At 39.7% G+C, this 20,589-nt stretch overlaps 1 protein-coding gene across 1 annotated transcript in view; it reads right to left on the reverse strand.

Annotated features, from left to right (window-relative positions):
- Positions 1-18,549, reverse strand: part of arhgap39 (Rho GTPase activating protein 39) — a 103,581-nt gene extending 85,032 nt beyond the window's left edge. The window contains exon 1 of the mRNA XM_044360550.1: positions 18,389-18,549. Within this exon, the coding sequence (XP_044216485.1) occupies positions 18,389-18,399 (11 nt within the window). The 5' untranslated portion in view covers positions 18,400-18,549. The remainder of the gene's footprint in view (positions 1-18,388) is intronic.
- Between the last annotated feature and the right edge of the window lie 2,040 nt (positions 18,550-20,589).

Below are 20,589 nucleotides of genomic sequence, written 5' to 3' on the forward strand. Positions count from 1 at the left end.
GACCCTTGGGTGCTGCACATGTGTGGTGAGTCTAGAAATGGAATACCTGCCACAGACAGTATTACTCCGTCACACACACACACACACACACACACATTTGTCATGCATGGATGGTTATGTGAAATTAGCCTAATAGCTGCACCATTAGAGTCAGTGTGTAAATACAGGCTGTGAGCTTGAGCTGCATTCTAAAGCAGCAGTGAGCAGAGCATTGCTTTACTTCACTTCATTGACAGCTGAGACAGTGAAGCAGCACCAAGATTCCCAAAAACACATTGCACATTGTGTCTGATGCTTCACTGTGAATTTAACTACCGGTAATATTCAGTCTAGTGTTTCCACTAGGTTGAGTGGTTTGGCCTAACGGGGGGGGGGGGGGGGGGGTGGAGACTGGGGGTGGTTTCTCTGTTCTCTATTTCTCTGTTTAGTGTCACCTACTGTTGCTAACTTCAGAGCTAAGCCCTTCACTGTTCCAGCAGATGGGGAAACAACAGACGTGACTTTTCTTGGTCGTGAGAAGCTGCAGCATTTATTAACTGACACGTTGTAGTTTGTACTGTACATTTACTGACAACCTTTTCCTCTGCTCCGCTCACATCCACGGTCACTTCTGACGTTCACTCTCTCGCTTAACCACTCACTCGCTTACACACTGCCCTATTCCTTAAAAGGAGTTATGCTACCTGCAGTTTCCCAGGCAACGACACAGACGTTGACTCACGTTTGGAAAACAGTGCTGCTCAGAGGCTCCCGAATCTTATTGATTTCTGAATGAATGGATATAAATAATTTTTGGCCTGGTGGGGGTTCTCCTTGTACTATTATAGGGGAAACACTGCAGTCCATAGCCGAGGTTAACCCTGAATCAGTGAAAAATTCACCAAAAGACTTGAAAACTCCAAAGAGAATATAAGCCAAAGAATAAATGTAGTGCAGTAGAAGTCTTTCAGCTTTCATTTAAAGGGAACTGAGAATGCAGCAGAAGTTTTCTGCAAAAAAGAAGACAGAGAGAGCACAGAGTTACAGTTCAATCATATGATTATGAAATATATATATGTAAGAATTATACATTGTAGAATTTTGATATAACTGTGAAATGATATAAATGTGACAGAATCGATGAGTAAAACTTGGTAAGAAAAAGTGTGAAAAAACTGCTAATGTGAATGTGAAGATGAAAAGTATTCATAGGCAGGTTGAATGATATTAAGACCAGAGGGTTGACTTTGTTGATGTGTCTTTCTCTCTCTCTACACTGGAAGTTGGAAAAACTGGTGTAGGAGTAAATCAAACACCTCAGTCTGGGAGGGTGGAGCTGTGGGAAGGATGAGAGGACACACATGCACAGCAGCAAGACACAGAGGATGAAAAGAAAAATGGAAAAAATGGAGGCTGGTTTCAGGAAAGCAGCAACATCATGACTAGCAATGTTGGGCAGTAATTAGTTACATGTAACAGTGTTACATAATCAAGTACAATATAAATGTAATTCTAATTATAAATGTAAAATCAAGACATTCCAATCTTAATTCAAGCTGTATTGCAGAACTTTTAATGAAGTCTGACAGTAATCAGTGCTGGGTACTGTTGTGAGGTTTACACTGCCTGGTTTACATTTTTGCTGTTAGGCAGAGACCACAAGATAAATTGTAGTGAAGAAAAAAACAACAGTTTATGACTCTTCCAGTGTAGCCTATGGAAGATACATCAGGACAAGCACAGTTGTATATTGGGTTGGTGTATGTGTGTGAGAGAAAGGAAATTCTTGGATCAGCTTTTAACAAAAGCTTCACATAAAACATTAAAAGCATTAAAACGAGGTGTAAACAATTAAAAACAGTTATTGAAGAGTTAAAGAGAATAGAATATAAAAATAAGCAACAAATGCTCCAGGATTGAAATATAATGTGGAAATATGCAAATGCTATTAATATGATCTTTTCTTCTATTATTATCTTTTATATAAATAATGCAATTTATTAAGACTTTTTTTTTTATTTAACATGATTGCTGTATGGTTTCCAACAGAGTTTATGATCTATTATCACTGATCATGATTTTAATAGTAGACAATCACCAAACATTTGTTTTTACTTTTATTTTATCTTTATTTAAGTGTGCATTCTGACATGAAGATCTCTTTTCCAAGAAGAGATCTGAGAACAAGAAACATTCATAAAACTAATCACAATCAGGTTTAGGGAGACCCTGGAGAGCTGGGATCAGAGACGCAACCTAAATTATTGTCCCGCAGAAGATCCAACTGTGCCAGTGAGGTTAATGGTACTACAGCTGATACTTTGCTTGATAGTGGAGCTACCATTTCAGCAGTAAAAGCTAATGAACAAGTGTGTTACCACAGTATGAGTTGCTGGCATTCCTATGGCAGAGCCCATGTCAAAAAGAATCTACTGTAACTGTTGAATGTTCAGATGTACAGTATTCTTTCTTTTCTCTGATAATACAACATTCATGCTATCATTCATTGTATTCCAGCTGGATTGTTTCTAACCATTCCTGATGACAGAGTCCTAGAAGCATTTCAATTCCTACAATCCATTATTGATTGTTTCTATTATACTATATTGCTGCATTATCATTGTAGACTTGCACATAGGCATAATTCTGTCTCACTACACTGTAAAAAATGACATGTTCAGCAAATCGTTAAATTACAAAAAGGTAAAAAGGTAGAGGGAGGAGTAGGGCTGTGACCGTATGGATTTTTTCTTACCGCAATGAAAAAGCAACATATCACCAAGGACATGAGGCAGTGAAATAACAACCAGCTTTTTTATCAGCTGTAATATCTTTTCAAATAGTCAATAAAATCCAGCCCCTTTCATTACTATATATTCATGTAATAAATATATCAATGTCAATTAGATGGTAATCTGCATGAGAAATAGAGAAAAAGAAAAAAATCAGTTTTAATAATCATCCGCTTATAGTGATCAATTTGACCTGGACGGAAGTGATCACTATAAGCAAATGATTTAAACAGCATCTGTATAGGAATGATTCTGTCCCGTATAAGCAGTTGATCACTGTAACTGTGATCACTATAGACAGTTTCCACTGTAATAACAAATCCAACACTGCATTTACCTTGTTACGAGAGTAGCTACAAAAACAAATGTAATAATCAATGTTACAGTTCAGAACTTCCTCACAGAAATCATAACATGCCATGGCAGGCCAGAATGAATAACAGCAGCTTCAGCTACCATTCCTACACAAGCTGGAGTCTTCTGGGCTTTGAGTTGGAAAAGTTGATTATGTCATTGTAATCCAAAGTGTCAGTTAGTTCTCTTTCAAAAAAACAAAAACGTCAAGTTGTTCAGGTGTCCAGACAACATGGATGATCTGAGGCACATCTGGATCTGTTGTTACACCCTATTTGTTGACTGAACGGGTCCTTTAGAGCCAACAAACATCTCATAAGGCATGGCCTGGTCCAAACATGCTTCATCCTCTGGACTCAAAGATAACTGCTTAGTCATAGTTTCCAACTTTCATCTAGCTGCTAGCTACACAAAACCATGTTGTGACAGCACTTGCACGATGTAGCCTAACTTCAGTCACGTACAGTGAGAGATGACGTTCTCATGAATCTGATAGGATGGGCAAGCTGTCAATCTGCTGACTGACAGACTGAGGTTCATGAAGACACAATCTTTGCAACGATGAGTTCAGAGTGAGCTGGTTTTGACTGTGCCACTATATGAATTTCAAAATAAAATTTATACTGAATATGGATGTCACAATATGCAATATTCTGAAAAAAAGTATTCACTCCTAAAATTGAATTTAAGCATAACCTTAAAGAAGAACCTTTCCCTTGTGGGTGGGTCTGCTACAGGAACCTATCAACCTAAATGTTTAGAAACGGGAGGTTTAGTATTAGTACAAGGTTTGGTGTTTCTACTCCAAGTTTCAGAAATGTTTAAAATTTTAAATTCATTAAAAAGTCAATATCTGGGGTGCCACCGCCTCATGTAAAGGGCATATGTTGCGTGATACTGGAAACATTTAAAGGGGATGTTGCAGCAGTAGGTCAGTATAGGCAGGAGTATGAAAGGTGCATTTATTAACAAAAATATTAATGAAGAAGAAACAAAAATACACCCAGGGAATGATACAAAACTAACTTAAACATCCCCTCCACACATGCATGAAGACATAAAAATATTCTGCTTGGAACAGTCATTTGTGTCTGATATGGTTTTTCCACAAAAAATGTATAATTACCAACTTGAAATCCTTAAAATGGCATCTACTCCTCCCTCATTAACAATTCCAGAATGAATATGTAAATATGTTTCATTTTAGAAGTTGAACTGTTGGCTCCTACTTCACTGTAAAGTCCATTCTCAGTTTACATGCACCAGAGGTTTCAAGTTTCCACATCACACTAGTGTTAGATGCATACTGGACTAGGATCAGCTTCCAAACTAGTTGTGATGTCACAAATAATAATATCAGATTTTTAGTGAGCACAGAGAAACTTTCCACTTTCAGCAGATGAATGTGAAAACAAACTCTACACACACATCGTTCTGCACAGTGGAGAAACATCCAACTGTAGGAAGAAGAAGAAAAAGAGATTTTGGAGTGGAGGAGGACTTTAACCTAAAGACAAATCAAATCTGCAGCCTCACAACAAGCTGTCACCTGACTGGAACCTACCACCTGCTCAGGTGATGTATAAGCCATCCAATGATGCTAAATAATACATTCACAATTTCTTTGACATTGACAAATGATTAATGATAGATTACTACAGAGCTATTTTACCTTTCCTCACACACCTTAACAGAGTCCAGTCTCTCACTGCTGAGAGACATGATGATGTAAACCTGTTTTCACTCTCACTGATTGTCTGACAACAACAAAGCATCTATCCCTTCCACCTGTCAGTGGATTCAAACTCACAACCTTCTTATTGTGATAAGTAGAGCTGCAACGATTAGCCGATTCATTGATTAGTTGCTAACTATTAAAGTCATTTTGATGATCTATAAATGAATCTCTTTGAGTCATTTTGTGAGAAAAAAGTAGCAATTCTCTGGTTGCAGCTTCTCACATGTGAGTATTTTGTGGTTTCTATGACAGTAAAGTGAATATCTTTGGGTTGTGTGACATCATCTTGGGCTTTGGGAAACACTGATCAACATTTTTCACTATTTTCTGATATTTTATGGACCAAACAACTAATCAATTAATGGTGGAAATAATTGTAAGTTGCAGGCCTATTGATGAGACAGGTCTCTTAACTAAATGAAAACTAAAACAACTGACGCTTAAAGCTCCATTAAATAAGCAGCATTGCAGCAAGAGAGTGACATTGGGGCTTAAAAACACATTTTAAAAACATTAGAAGCATTGCAAATGATCATGAATCATGCATGAGCCTTTTCAAAACTACTGGCTGCAATATGACCCACCAGCCACAGATGAAAACAAAGTGACATAATTGCTAGCGATTCAGGGGGAAGACATTATTTGTAGGCTGCCATCAAGCCTTGTAGTGCATTTGTTCCTCAGGCCCCCAACCCCCACAACATGAAAGAACAATATGATGCACAGAGGTTGAGGGCTGAATAAAAACTGAGGGTGTGTGTTAATTGTGTACAAATCAAAGTGTCCCACTCCAGCCTCCTGTCTCGCTCCACTGCCTTTAACCCCCCCCCCAGTCCCACCCCTCCTCCCCCAGCCCTGGCAACAACAACAATGCCTGACGGGGGATGTTTCATTTCCACAAGCTGTCAGCATCCTAAGTGCGAGTGTGTGCATGTGTGTGTGATCCCCGCATAAGGCTGATTAGTTCTTCAACAGCAGCATAGCTAATTAAAATTGCCTCCTGCTTGTTAACAACACCACCCACCCACCCACCCACTCCACAGTACGGCTCCGAGGCTCACCAAAACTCCTGCCAGACCGCAGGCTTTGGTGATTCATGATTTATTCATTAATTCATTCCTGCTTAACACACACACACACTAAAACATTCTGTCTGTACATAAATGCCTATATTTGTTCATGACTGACATAAAATATGTAATCATATTCTTCATGTTATTCATAGTTACATTCAATTAATTAAAGGCAGTCATTTCACAATAATGTACAAAAACAGGCAACAGACCTATATGAGATCAAATAAAATGTTGTATAATATATTTATGATATTATTTAATATAACATGTTTACTAGGGATGCTTTCAACAGACGGACATCCATAAATCAGTAACTAACCGCTTCATTTGGAAGAAAAGTTGTGATATAGTTTAGTGTGTGAGAGGTGTCCAGCAGTAGGTCAGAGCTAGCTTGACTTTAGCTCATCCTTCTTCTCCAAGTGTCTTTCAATGCATTTAGTCACAGTAGCTCTTCCATGGCATAACATACTTGGGCTTGAATTATGGATATAAATGATAATATGTATATAATGTGACGCTGATTGTAAGCCAACCCTTTTCTAACAGCTGTTTATGGAAAAATTATGTTATTTTTTGAATAGAACTTACATATTTGTATAGTTACATACTCAAATGACAATAGTCAGGGCTTCAACCCGCTTTGAACAAAAGTTATTTTCTCTAGCAGTTAGTATTTATAAGACTGCCTGTTTGTCTTTTTGAGCTCCTTATCATCTGTCACAGTGGTATTTGGCAGCTTGACATATTCCATTTCTGCAGTAGAGATGTCTGAAGACGCTTTGGACTCCTTTTCATTCATCATGAATTTATTTCCTCCGTGGCAGAAAAACACGTTACACGAACCTTCAGAAACTCCTGCAGGTTAAACTGGACTAACAAAACATTTTTAGGGCTGACTGACTCTAATACGCTCACTAACAGACTTTAAGACACTTGCTAGCCAAGCAACAGTAATGCTACTAAAATCCCATAATGCAACAATCTATGTAGGAGTCAGTTTTACATCAGAACTTTATCCATTCAAAAAGAATATCTGATGTTGTGAACACAAAATTGTCAAGCCATTTGTTGAGTGTGTATGCAATAGACAAGCATGACTGGTCAAAAATATTCTCAGCGGTTAACCCATTAACTGTTAACATCCCTAAAATGTGTATTATATATTCATCATTGCCATCACAATGTTCATAAGCATTGTGACAGCAGTAACACACATGGCTGACAGCTCAGCTGTGGAAGAGTTACTTCTAAAACAGGAACAAATTTTAAACACAATGATTAAACACAATGATCTTGAAATATATTGTCCAAACAGCAGTTAGATGATTCACAACTACTTTCAGTACCAAAAAAACCCCAAAAACTTTAAAGTGTACCGTGCCTATTACATCCTCCAGCAGTAGTGAAACTCCACACACACTCAGATTGAGGGTAACTCTAGTGTCCAGCGTACATTAAAACATGCCGTGATTCCATTTGGAATATGAGGAATGGCATATTTGCAGTGCTTTTGTTTTCCATCTGTGTGACTGGATTGCAGTAAATGGGAGCAGACAGGCTGACAGGCAGAGCTTAGTGTGAGCAGCAGCACTGACAGCAGGCTGGGGCTGATAAAAGAGCATTAGGATATGGACAAACATCCTGCTGGAACAACACTTTACCACAACATCAACAAAAGTGCTGATTTTACAGATGTAAAAAAATGCCCACAACATTAAAAACAATGCATGGAAGCAGGAGGCCGCCTCATGCCCTGCCATCACCACTGTAACATGGACCTATTAAACATGTCTACTCCGTCACTATGTGCACTGCAGCATGATACTAATGATCTCTCTGTAAAGGCAGATCGTGGAGACGTTTTATCATCATATCACACACCCCTACTGACAAGGTCTTCATAAGGCAAACATCCATTTGAAGAGAAAGTAGGCTGTATAATAAGATCACATGATACAGAATAACAACCGTTATCCACAAATGATTTACTATGCACAGAGACAACACATCATATCTTATAAAAAGGCCTGTAGTCCATACAAACATACAGTATGTTAATGACAATGATCCTCTGGTAGAAGCTAGCAGGAGACTACACATGTGTGGCTGCAGCTTGTTTCCAACAGGTGGGTCACACCATCAGCTGGATAAGACAGTTGGATAAAACACTTCTCCAGCATAGATGGACCAGACTTTAGACATACAGTGAATATAATGTCACCTCATGGTTTTAATGATGAATTCAACATCAAACCCTTTTAAAAAAGAACAATATGTAAAGACTCCTCATTTTCTTCTGTACTGTTTACTGCTTTTGTCCTGCACCTGTACAAACTTTCATGGTAATCCATCCATCAGTCAAATCATTTTCAACTGAACTACAGCTGCGACAATTAATCCATTAGTCCATCAAAAGGAAATTAATCAGCTATTTGGATAGTCAATTAATCGTTTTTGTCATTTTTCAAACATTTGCTACTTCCAGTTTGCAGCTTTTCTCTGTTTTTTTGTAATTGTTCACTGAATATCTTTGGTGTTTTAACTGGTTGGATAGAAAAAAACATGTGAAGTTGTCTCCTTGGGCTGTGGGAAATTATAATGGACATTTTTCACTATCACCTGACATTTTATAAACAAAATGAGTGATTGAGAAAATGATTAGCAGATTAATCGATAGTGAAAATACTTGTTAGACTGAACCAAACGTGTCAACCTGATGATGGCGCCCCAGACATGATCCCCAAAGACCTTAGATACATCATCTGGCAACCATGAGCATACAAAATGTTGTGTCAGTCCATCTAGAAGGAGCTGAGACTGAGAATATCTGGTGGTTGTGAGAGTGTCTGAAGACTACAGCAGATCTGAATCAGAAGCATCTGCTAAAACTGACAAGTGTCCAGTCATACATCAATGTTGTTCTCTATTTTGTAAAGCCTTCTCTACCACTGGGCACACACACACACACACACACACACACACACACACACACACACACACACACACACACACACACACACACACACACACACACACACACACAGGTTTGCCCAGCTATCCTTGTTGGGACATTGCATTGACTTCCATTCATTGTGGACAGCCTAAACCAAACCCAAACCCTAACCTGAACCAGAACCAATTCATGTCTAACCTTAACCAGGCCCTCCGAAATGATGCTTTGCCTCATTAGGACTGGGCTTTGGTCCCCATTAGGACTACTGGTCCCAACAAGGTCGGTGTTTATACCAGAAAAGGTCCCAATGAGGTAACAGAAAACGCACATGCACGCACGCGCACACACACACACACACACACACACACACACAGATTTGGGAGCCTCTAGGGACAGCCCTTCAGACAAACACATTTACACAATAATCCTATTAGAGAGAGAAAGTGCGCGCTCTCTCACTCTCTTCATCCGTCAATACTCCAACTATCTCGGCCGCCCCTCCCTCTCTCTCCCTCCATCCACTGTCAATGCCAGTCAATACGCTGCTATCTCTGCTCACTTTCATATTCTAATTCAAACAGGCTTTGCTGCAGCCATGAGCAATCAGTGTCCAACAATAGCAGCGGAGAGCTCGATAGCTCAACATTGTGTCAGATTCATTTTGGAGCACGAAGTGATGGAGGCGACATGCTGTTCTCACTGCTGCTACCGCTCCACGGTACAGCCTGTCAATATTCCCTCATAGCTTTTTCTCTTTTTTTTTTCATCCCTCAATCCCTGTCTCCGTTCACCCTGCCCCCCTCTACTCAGCCCTCTGCCAGCCCACAGACCAGCTAACAGTGACAGATTAGACTGCGTCGCTTCCACAAATGACTTTACACATGATCATATGCAACCAACATGTTTGAGGTCTCTGCAATGGTGGACTGTCAGTGAAAATCAAGATTTATAGAGATAGACTTTTTTATGAAAAGAGGGTGCTGGAAAGTCAAGGTCATCCATCTCCAATATGATGATATGAGGCAATTCAATGACATCATTTTTGGGTGACGTTACGACTGCCCCGTTGCTCTGAACACCTGGTTAAGCACCAGCAAGGACAGGCTGATGGCTAGATGGACACTTAAGAGTGAAAAAAATCAAATGTTATGTCAGTCAGTATATATGTTATTTACAGGAATGCTCCAGCAATTTAGAATAACACTTCCATGATGCTGGAGGGCCTGGATGAGACAGATTGTTTAAAAAAAAAAAAAGAATGCTCAAAAGATATCCTGTCTTTAAAGGGGACCTGTTATGCTCATTTCCATCTCTATATTTTTATTCTGGGACTCAACTAGAGAAGCTTTGCATGATTCACAGCTCAAAGAAAATCCTTATTTATCTTATACTGACTCTTTATGCAGCCTCTCAGTTCAGCTTCTATCTGAAACAGTCTGTTTTAGTTCCTGTCTCTTAAAGGCCCCCTTCCCGATGAGCCCACTCTGTTCTGATTGGTTAGCTTCTGGAAGCTGCTTTCACAGCCAACATAAACAAACCATCAAATAAACTCTAGTAGTAGGATTTCACTGTCAAATTCTCAAATACATCCATACATGTTTGAGCGGCATATGAAAAACTCAAGACAGTCATCGGCCAGACATTTCTCCGTTCTCTGTTAAAGAGTAGCTGAGATTGACACTAAATGAGAATTGCTGGTCCACCTTAAAAGTCAGTCCACCTTAAGTAAGCCTGGTCAAGTTAAGCTAACGCGTTGTTGCTAATCTACCCTGCTAACGTTAACCTGTGTGACAACGTTATGAAGTATTCACTAAAATTTCACCTTTGTCTTGCAAAGCTAATTTTTCACCTGTTAAATTCAAAATGCACCTGAGTTCCACCTTTATCATTCTGTCAACATTATGCGGAGGACTGGACAAGGACTGTGGAATTTTTCCACCATCTTACATTGAAATCATTTTCAGAATCGGTCAGGTAAAAACGTGTGTGAAAATACTGAGATCGACCTCAAAACACAAGCTGTGGTTCTGAACAGGACTTACTGGATATCCAGCAGGACTTTGTGGCTTTGGAGTGGGCGACAGAAATCATGTTATCATCATCATTCATTCATATTATTCTGTTCCACATGCTCCATGTGAGTACAGAGAGGTCAATAAAAGTGGGTCAATAACTCACCCCACAGATGCCCTTCACACCTCTGGGAAACACTGCATTGCCTCCGACTGATGCAACATCACAGATTACACTTTACACCGACAGACTTCCTGCACATGGCTGCTCAAGTCTTAGAAGCTGGGCTCTGCTGAAATGCATTAATAAACTTGTTTGATCATCTCACTGCTCTTCTCCCACCTGACTCTTCCAGCTCAGAATTTCTTTTATCTCTGACTTACTTAACGTGAAATCTTTTCACCATGTGGGAAGATTCGGGGAGATTTTGCTGAGTCTGATGTACACCATCAGCTCTATACAGTCATTTCTCTAGAGAAGAGTCACCACACAAAACCATGCAGTCCACTTACAGTCATAGAGTGTTGCTTCAGAGTTTTTCCCCTCACAGAGAACTCACAGGGACATATCAACCAGGCTTCCTTCATTAAGTTACTCATCAGATCAATGTTAATGTGCTACAGTTTTGATAACTTGAGATGTGTGTCATTTCACCTAGAGCCCAGGGTTCGACATAAACCATGGCCACAAGAAGTTACTCTTTGGCCACCAAATATTCCATGTAGGTGTTCCCCTGTGGCCACCAAGTTTTATCCCCATACTGCCAGCCTTTGCCAACACAACTGGGAATCCACATAGGAAGCGAGACTCCGACCTGCACTCAGAGTCTCTGTCCACAGAAGCCTTCACCAGGCTGACTGACAGCAGAAACTTACTGAACCAAAATAGTTTTCATGTCAGCTCCATGGGAAGAAATCAACAGTGTTTGTATTTATTGATTCATTGATTTTATTTCCCTGCCCACCATAGCGAGTGAATCTGCCTGTAGTGAAAGAGGCGAGCTCACAGAAAGACTGGGGGCCTTGATCAATCAATGTAGATACCGTTCATACATTCAAAACACATATACAGCAGGATATTTGTGTGATTTAAACGGCTGTCTGTGCTTCTCAACAACAGCTGCCATCTCATACACAGGGGAGAGTTGTTGCCAGTTAATGTATGCCCTCCGTAAGGGCTTGTAGGCAGATAGAGCAGAAAAAAGTGACACCTCGCTGCCCTACAGTAAAGGGCTCATGTTGACCTTCATCGGCCAACTCTCTGAAGTCAAACCTCCAACATACATCCAGGATACAGTGACACGTGTCTGCCTGAAGCTTCTTATTCCTGCCAATCTGCTCACTGATTACATAGCTGAAAAATGAGCTCAGACTGCAGCCTGTTACAAAGTGCTGTGCTTTTATGTCACAACATCAATAAGAACTAAACATTTTGTTGAGTCTTTCATGTGGATAATAAGGGGAGAGAGGGACAGAGATGGAGCACGGGAGAGCAAAAACACAACAAGCCTGAGGTGCATATCAACATGTTATTAAGCCAACAGCCTGGCATGCTACTGCTAACTAAATGCTTTCTCTACACCGCACACATATGGATGCTCACTGCCTTTATAAACACAACGCATTCACAACAGATGTGCAGAAAAGAAACTGTAGAGGAATAACTGAGCCGTACACAAACACAACAGTTATTCAGCATCTGTGCATGTCAGTGTGTACATGTGAAATCACTTGTTTGGAACAAGTCACAGTGCACAGTATGTCACACCTGTGCTTTGGATGTGTGTGTGTGTGTGTGTGTGTGTGTTTGTTTGTATGTGGATGGTATTCATGAAACACTATAATCACCTAAGCTTAACCTACTGGCCTACTGCTGTGTGTCTGGTAGTGACACAGACAACAGTTAGTGTCGATAATCAGCTGTTAAAGCGATAAACAAAGGGTTAAAGAGACCAAGTCTGTTCCACTCTGGGTCAGTTAGTGATACTATTATATATGACTACTATATATACCATATATACAATCATACAGTGTGTTATGTTTAATGATTCTAATCATTTCAATTGTCTTAGGGATGTCAGTGATTAATCAGTTATCCATGAATTGCCATTAATCATTTCATTGATTAAAAATATATAAAAAGATAATGCAGAAGACGAGGGATGTGCAGTGTGACTGTCAGTAAATGTTCTGGTACCCGGTAGGGCGATCATTTTTGATTCAAAATTTGAGCTTTTGTTTGATGAAATGAAATATTCCAATGGCAGTGACCTGTTCAAATTCAAAATTCAAAGTCTTTAAGTGCAACAGACTATTTGAAGTAGTTTGTCTTGTGATCCAGCAGAGGGCATTCTTAAAATTCACCAGCTTGACCTTTAGCAGCGACCTTTTGGAGAAGGACAGTAGCAAGAAAAGCTGTGCTGATAGGATAATCACAACACCGAAGCATGTGAGAAGCAGCAGGGCTGTTGTTGGTTAAGTGGTCGGTTATGCAGTTGGGCGGGTTGCATAAATGAATAAGAAAATGAATAAATGAATAAGATGTTTAGAGGGCGGGCCACCCATGTAGGGCCTATGTATGGGAAACGCTGCTGCTTGTGCCACTAGGTGCACCTTCTTACTGTATAATGAGATGAGTTACAGGTGTGTTTGCTAACCACCCACAGGGGCTGCACAGATTGTAAAACCAACACACCGCTTTGCCATCCGAGGAATAAAAAAATGGCAGCGTTCCTCGCTCTGCTCACTGAGGCAGTCGTGTTGATGAACTCTGCAGCAGGAAGGAGTTGTTGTCTGGCAGCTGTCCCGTTTAGCTAGCTATCTGAGGCTCATGCTAGTGCTAAACTATCTTGAACAGAAGAGGACTGGACTGATAAAGTTGGAGTGACAGTATTTGTGCGTCTGTTCCAGCTGAGTTGGACTAATGTTAGCTACAGTGAACAACACACATCACTTCCATGTAGATCAGGTATTAGGGGTGTAACAGTTTGTGTGTTTATGCCGAATCATTCAGTACAGGATGTTCGGTTAAGTAAACTTTCTCCTCATTCTTCTCATCCTCATTATCATCTGCTCATGAATTCACTGGCTTCCACTGCACATCAACTTCAGTGGCCTCCATGTTTACTTCTGTATGACAGCATGCTGCCGGTGACCTCTTTGTTATTTTTCTTTTGTGCATGCAGGTCAGTTCAGGACTGTGACCAGTTCACACTGGAATCTGATATTGGCAACATTTAAAAAATAATGTGAACAGCTAAACATAAAAAAAATCCAGGTGATTTTGTAACATAACAGGTTTTAAATGAATAATAATAATGTATAATCTCAGTAAGACATGCATGTATTTCCATATTTCAGCAGGCTGCAATCACCATCATTTCCCATCCCATTTACTGCATAGCCCGGTGTTAGTAATGGCTCTTCAGTCACAGCAGGTGGAGTCATTCAGTGAGATCAGGTGGGTCACCTTGTTACACACTGCAGGGCTGAGGGAAGATCAGCAGAGTTTGGCCAAAGTACTGATGGAGGCTAGATCTGTATTCAGCACATAGCTCTGACATGTTGAACTGAACTCTTTATGTCCCCCCAGCAGGAAATGCTGGAGACAACACCAGCATATGTGACAGATATGGCAGCAGCATAGTGGTTAAAGCGAGGCAATATGAATATTTCAACCACGTGCTGCTACATAAACTCACTGCCCCACCCTACTGCTGGGATCAAATGACAAGCTGGCTGCCAGACATGTAGACATGTGTGCGCTGTGGAGCTGTCATGTGGGGGTTGACAGATGTCGTATGTCAGTAACATTTTTCAAGATGGTCTCAGGTTTGGCTTTGACCCATTGAAGGAATTAAGAGCAGTAAGTATGTTAATCAGCTGCTGATTGACCTTGCACTTTGCTCTTTAGTTCTTCTCTGACTTCATTCTTTATTTTATTCTCATGAATAAATGGCCAAAATGATTTCTGCTGCGAGCACTGAAGAGTTTGAGGAGAGTTCCCATTAACAGCAACAATGAGAGGAAACATGCATACTATTCTTCCACTGATAGTAGCTCAACAGACTGGAATGCAGTGCAACCACAACACATGCTGAGATTGAAGTGTGGACAGCAGCTGCAATCACACATACATTAACCTACACAATCTATTTCTATGGATAATCCAACTTGTGAGCAAACTTCACTGCACTAAGGCTGCAACTAATGATTATGTTTACTAATGTCAATTATTTTCTCAATTAATCAGTTAGTTGTTTGGTGCAAAGCTCATGTCTATCACCCATGATGACGTCCTCAAAACCCAAAGATCTTGAGTTTACTGTCACAGAGACTAAAGAAACCAGAAAATATTCACATTTAAGAGACTGGAATCAGAAAATTTGGACTTTTTTTCCTTAAAAAATGACTCAAAAACGATGAATCGATTATCAAAATAGATGGTGATTCATTTAATAGTTTGCAACTAATTGATAAATCAACTAGCAGCTCTACACTGCACTTAACTATCTAAAGATCACACAAACATGACAGTCTGAGTAAAAGTGGGCTCACTGAAAACAAGTTCTGACACTTCAAGGTATTTCCACACTGAATTTAGGTTCATACAAAACCAAGCAGATGGTTCAACCCTGTTGTGTTTCTGTTGCTTCTTGCAAAACAAAAATGCAAATCAGTGCACTGGAAAACAGTACAATGTAACTAAGGATTATTCTGATTATGAGTTAATCTGCTGATTATTGTTTTGATTAATTGTTTAGTAAAAGTAGTGAAAAATACCTCTGACTAATCCTAACACTAGATACAACACTAGAGTCTTGATAGTGTACTCTGAGAGATATACAGTTACCATGTTAACCTTCATTTCCATTTAACAAAAGAAGCCAAAGTTCTTCACTGTTAATTGCTGTTTAAACACAAAAAAAATGCCAAATTGTATTTGCAATCAGGAACTATCTGAACATAAGAGTATAATTATGAATGTGACAGACATTCAATGCCAGTGTTCAGTACCAGACACATTTCATACTCAAAGCTAAATACACGTTATACAGTATCAACACTCAGCCCACAAGTGCTCCATGTGTTTTCTTATTTTAAGGCTGTAACTAATGATGACTTTCATTATTGATGAATACATTCATTATTTTCATAATCAATTTATTAATGATTTTTTTGAGCTCCAGCGATTAGTTGATTAATCAATTAGTTAATCACGTAAATAATAATCAAAATAAATCGCCAAATATTTTGATCGTCAATTCGAGTCATTTTTTCAATAAATACTTGTGATTCCAGCATCTTAAAGGTGAATATTTGGTGGTTTCTTTACTAAAGTGAATATCTTTGGTTTGTGACTGTTGGTCGTGACAAAACAAGACGTGTTAGGTTGCATCTTGGACTTTGGGGAACAATTATTGACATTATTCACCATTTTCTGACATTTTATGGACCAAACAACTAATTGATTAATCGAGAAAATAATAAACAGATTAATTGACAATGAAAATAATTTACTTTCAACGCTAATCATTTTGTAAATCAAAACTCATAAAAATGTGAAGAATGCCAGACACAGGTTGTAAGAGCCCCAGGTGCCAGGAGCCCCCAGCAGCTTACCACCATATAAAACAGAGAGAAGCAACCAGAGAATGGCTGACATGGTTGATTGATAAATGACTTCAACCAATAATCTATTATCAAAGTTGTTTACTTTTCTGATCACTGACTAATCAAATGATCATTTCAGAACTTTCTACTAGGATCATTTTTTCTGAACCCTAACCTTGACCTAAGCATTGCCATGTAAACATGTAGCTACACCATCACCGAGCCTCAACCGTGACATCAGCATGCTCATGCTTAGACTGACAGTTGTGTGTTACTTATTGAACAGGTAGAGAGCAGCAAGAAGCAGGCGGTCAGGACAAGCTCTGCTGTGATGCTTTCCTCCATGCATTAAACAAATCAAAAGTATGACTCCCACACCAGGTCAAGTGACAGTCAGAAGTCATTATCACCACAATGGGCTCTCCAAGTCCATAATATATCTTCACCCATGTCTACAACAGCTGACCACATGACCAAACGCTATCATCAGTCATCAAATATTACTGCTCTTGTGAATGATGATGCATTTTGACCAAATCAATGGGTTGAGTGAACTAAGCCTCAGATCTGTTTGATGGGACTGACAAAGAAGCCTGGATTTGTATAATGCTCCTGAGCCCAGAGGGCAGACCAGCAGTAGTGATTTACATGAGGCTGAATGACCCCATGCAACACAAATTTAACAGCCATCAATTATTAACACAGGCTAATGAGCATGCCTGCACCAGGGAGGAACTGACGTTGTCTATATTCAAGATGTAGCCCACACCCTCACTTGAAAAGGCAATAAACTTAATGAAAAATGTAACATGTCCCATCTTATGCTTTGCGCAGCTACAGAACACGAGGATGGGAAGGACATGAGTGACGTTTCCCTGCCGTAACCAAACTCAATTCAAATTCTGTCTGTTTTAATTGTTTCCATGAGCAATGACTGGAGTACATGCCTGGTACACCACATTAACATATGCTCTCTGATACGACGATCATCCAATAAAGCAAGCAGCTCAGTATTAGTGGGACTTTTGTGGTTGGCTCGCCACCTCTCTCTACCAATGGGAGATTATGACGAGCAGCGAGGACCGCATCTGGATATTCACATTTTACTGCACTTATTTCCTTCATTTATATATTATATGAGTGCCGAACTTCCCGCAAGGAAACCATTGATTAAAAAATGGGTGTTAAGTTACGTGTCATGAAATACATGAATTTGTCAGTAAGCAAGTTCACATGAAAGTGACAGATCCGTAAGGGAATATGGTGTTTTTTTCACTAGGAAGCTGGGGTATCTCTGCATTTGAACAACTAACGTTACAGAGCGACATAAGATGGTGTTAGGAAGGTAACAGGATGGTGCCACACTTCTCCATTTCCAGAGCCTCCTCTCATGGGAGGCGCCTCCATCTGTCATGAGGATGAGGGATGCTGCGAAGGACAATTTGGATAACCCGGTTAGCCAGGCATCAGCCCACACTGATAGTAGGTCCACCGATGGGTTTGCTGCTAGCATCCAGCTAGAAGAGCAGGTTAGAGACGGCGATTTAGACCGACAGGTGCAACAGCATCATCACCCAGCCGCACACAGCCGCCGTCCGGATACCACTCTTTCCACCATGACAAATATCCAGAGAAAAATGCCAAAGCCAACAACCAACCCAGTGAGCAGACAGAAAACAAGCCTGAATTCACAAATATGTTTTTCATTATGAAAATTGTTGAATCGTGTTAGCGAATAAGTGGCGAGCTAGCTAACAGCCGCTTCAGCACAGCGAGCAGACGGAGCGCAGTTAGCCTCGCTGGCTGCCTCCCTCTGCTCTGAGTAAAACCGCCAGCAGGAGAACATACAGCCTGTGTGTAATTACACTCACCTCTCTGCCATGTTCCCGACGCTTCTTAAAACCCCTGCACAATAAATCCCACAGCGTCTCCCATGTTGCCGAAATTGCGGTCGCCGCAGTCAACGAGTCCCTCCTTCCAGACCAGCGCCAAGTTCTCATCAATAACGAATGGCACATCCGATCGGTACCTTCACAATAAAAGCTTTTCCTCAATCGTGTCAATGTGGTCCCTAATTTGGAAATATAAAAGTACCACGTAGAATATATGTTAGATCCATTACACATAAAATATCACCAGTTTTATGTCACATACTCATAGTAAAGTGTAAAGTAGTGTCTCCTGCTGTGCTCCAGTTCAAGTGGGCCAATTAATAAGTTCATTTATGTAGTTCATGTAATCTAATTGTCATAAAATTCCATGAGTTTGTCCACACAGGGCATCTGAAAACAAAAAATAAATATGAATAATTTTCATTACATTTTGGTGTTTTATTTAACTTTTGTACACCTGTGGTGTTTCTGGTCAAAAATGACTGGTCATTATAAAATAATGGATGAGACTACAAGTAGTGTATGAAATGGAGTTCAGGTATATAAAGCTCATTCTCAAATTTCATTTTGGCCAAATGATATACTGTATGAGAGGTCAGCTGTTGACTGAAGAGATTATCAGGATGACCCCAGACCCCAGATGACAATTACTCTAGCTCAAATATTCCATAAATTACACTCATTTGAATCAAAAATGAGTTGTGTTCACTCTGGTAAATGATGCCTACATAAAGTTCAAAATATAAATGCAAATCTTGTGATAATCAATAGAAATTAAGTTAATAAAAAGATCAGTAGACAGTAATAGATTACAGTATAAGGCTGATGGTAGATGTATAAGCAGCTATAATAGGTCGGTCAATTTTGAGCGGGAACACAAAGTTAGCTAGCATGAAAGGAACACAGCAGGAGGGTTAATTGAAAGCATGTTATCCCATAAAGAAGGTTTCTTTACAAAACCTAATACACAACTTCCTGATGTTAGCCTACTTACTACTACAAAGTAATACCAAATTTGTGTCAGTCCTAAAGCTACAAGGCTCTAACAAGGTGGCCATACTGAGTGTATGGATTAATCTAGGCAACATACCTGTATTCCTATGTAAGTTGATATAAATAAATAAAATATGAACTAATACAAACATATACATAGCCTCCTGACTACTACATAGTTTGCATAGAGTGACCAAAGTATGACAACCAAACTAGAAATGTTCACGTCTATTTTATTCTGAAGTTCAAATTGAATAACTTTCAGTAGTCGTCTTGCTGACTTCAGCTAACTTGGCGCAGAAGGGAGCGGGCATTGCTTTTTTAGTACTGATGTGTTCATGTTAAATGATGTATGTACGGGACTCCTGTTAGTAACGTACTGCTCACCAGAGATTTCTATCGGTACAGTTTCATTCCTTTGTCAGGGTGTAGAGGATGGCAGCCAATCCCGGCATGCTCTGGGGCACCCTGCAAAAGTCTCCTACGCATCAGAATGCAACCACAGAAACACAGACACTCCCATTCATACACTACCTGTGGACTCTTTGGAGATACCCAGCCATGTGACTGTGGGGTAGAAGTCATGAGAACACAGGGACAACATGTGAACTCACAACAGAAGCACCAGGAATCAAAGAATTTCATGTGAACTATAACATCACCTGTAAGGAGACACGAGTAGAAATGGATTATAAATTATTAGCACTTGTATTTGCTAGATGTTTAAAAAGAAATCTTGAAACCCCAACAGGCTTCATGGCAAAACGACATATAAGTAATAATATAAGATTGGTTTTAGATTTACTTGACCATTCAGAATATATGGAGTCACAGGGGTCATTGTAATTCTTGACTTTTATAAGGCATTTGACACATTGGAACACCTTTTTACACATAAAGGTGTTAGATTTATTAGGATTTGGAGGAAACTTTATTTCAGTAGTGAAAATGTTATACAAGGACATCAATAGTAATTTAACCATTTATCCCAATACCTCCAGTGCATCAAGGCTGTCCAATTTCTCCTTTTTTGTTGCAGTTACTTTCATTAAAGGTTTTGAACAGTCCTAATATAAATGATCTATCCATATTTCAGATGGAAATTCAAATTGCACAACAAGCAGATGATACAGTTTTGTAAACAAGAAATTGAACCACCTATACAACTGATTTGTGAATTTTGGAGG

This window comes from Thunnus albacares, chromosome 9, assembly GCF_914725855.1.
Source record: "Thunnus albacares chromosome 9, fThuAlb1.1, whole genome shotgun sequence".
Taxonomy (NCBI): Eukaryota; Metazoa; Chordata; class Actinopteri; order Scombriformes; family Scombridae; genus Thunnus; species Thunnus albacares.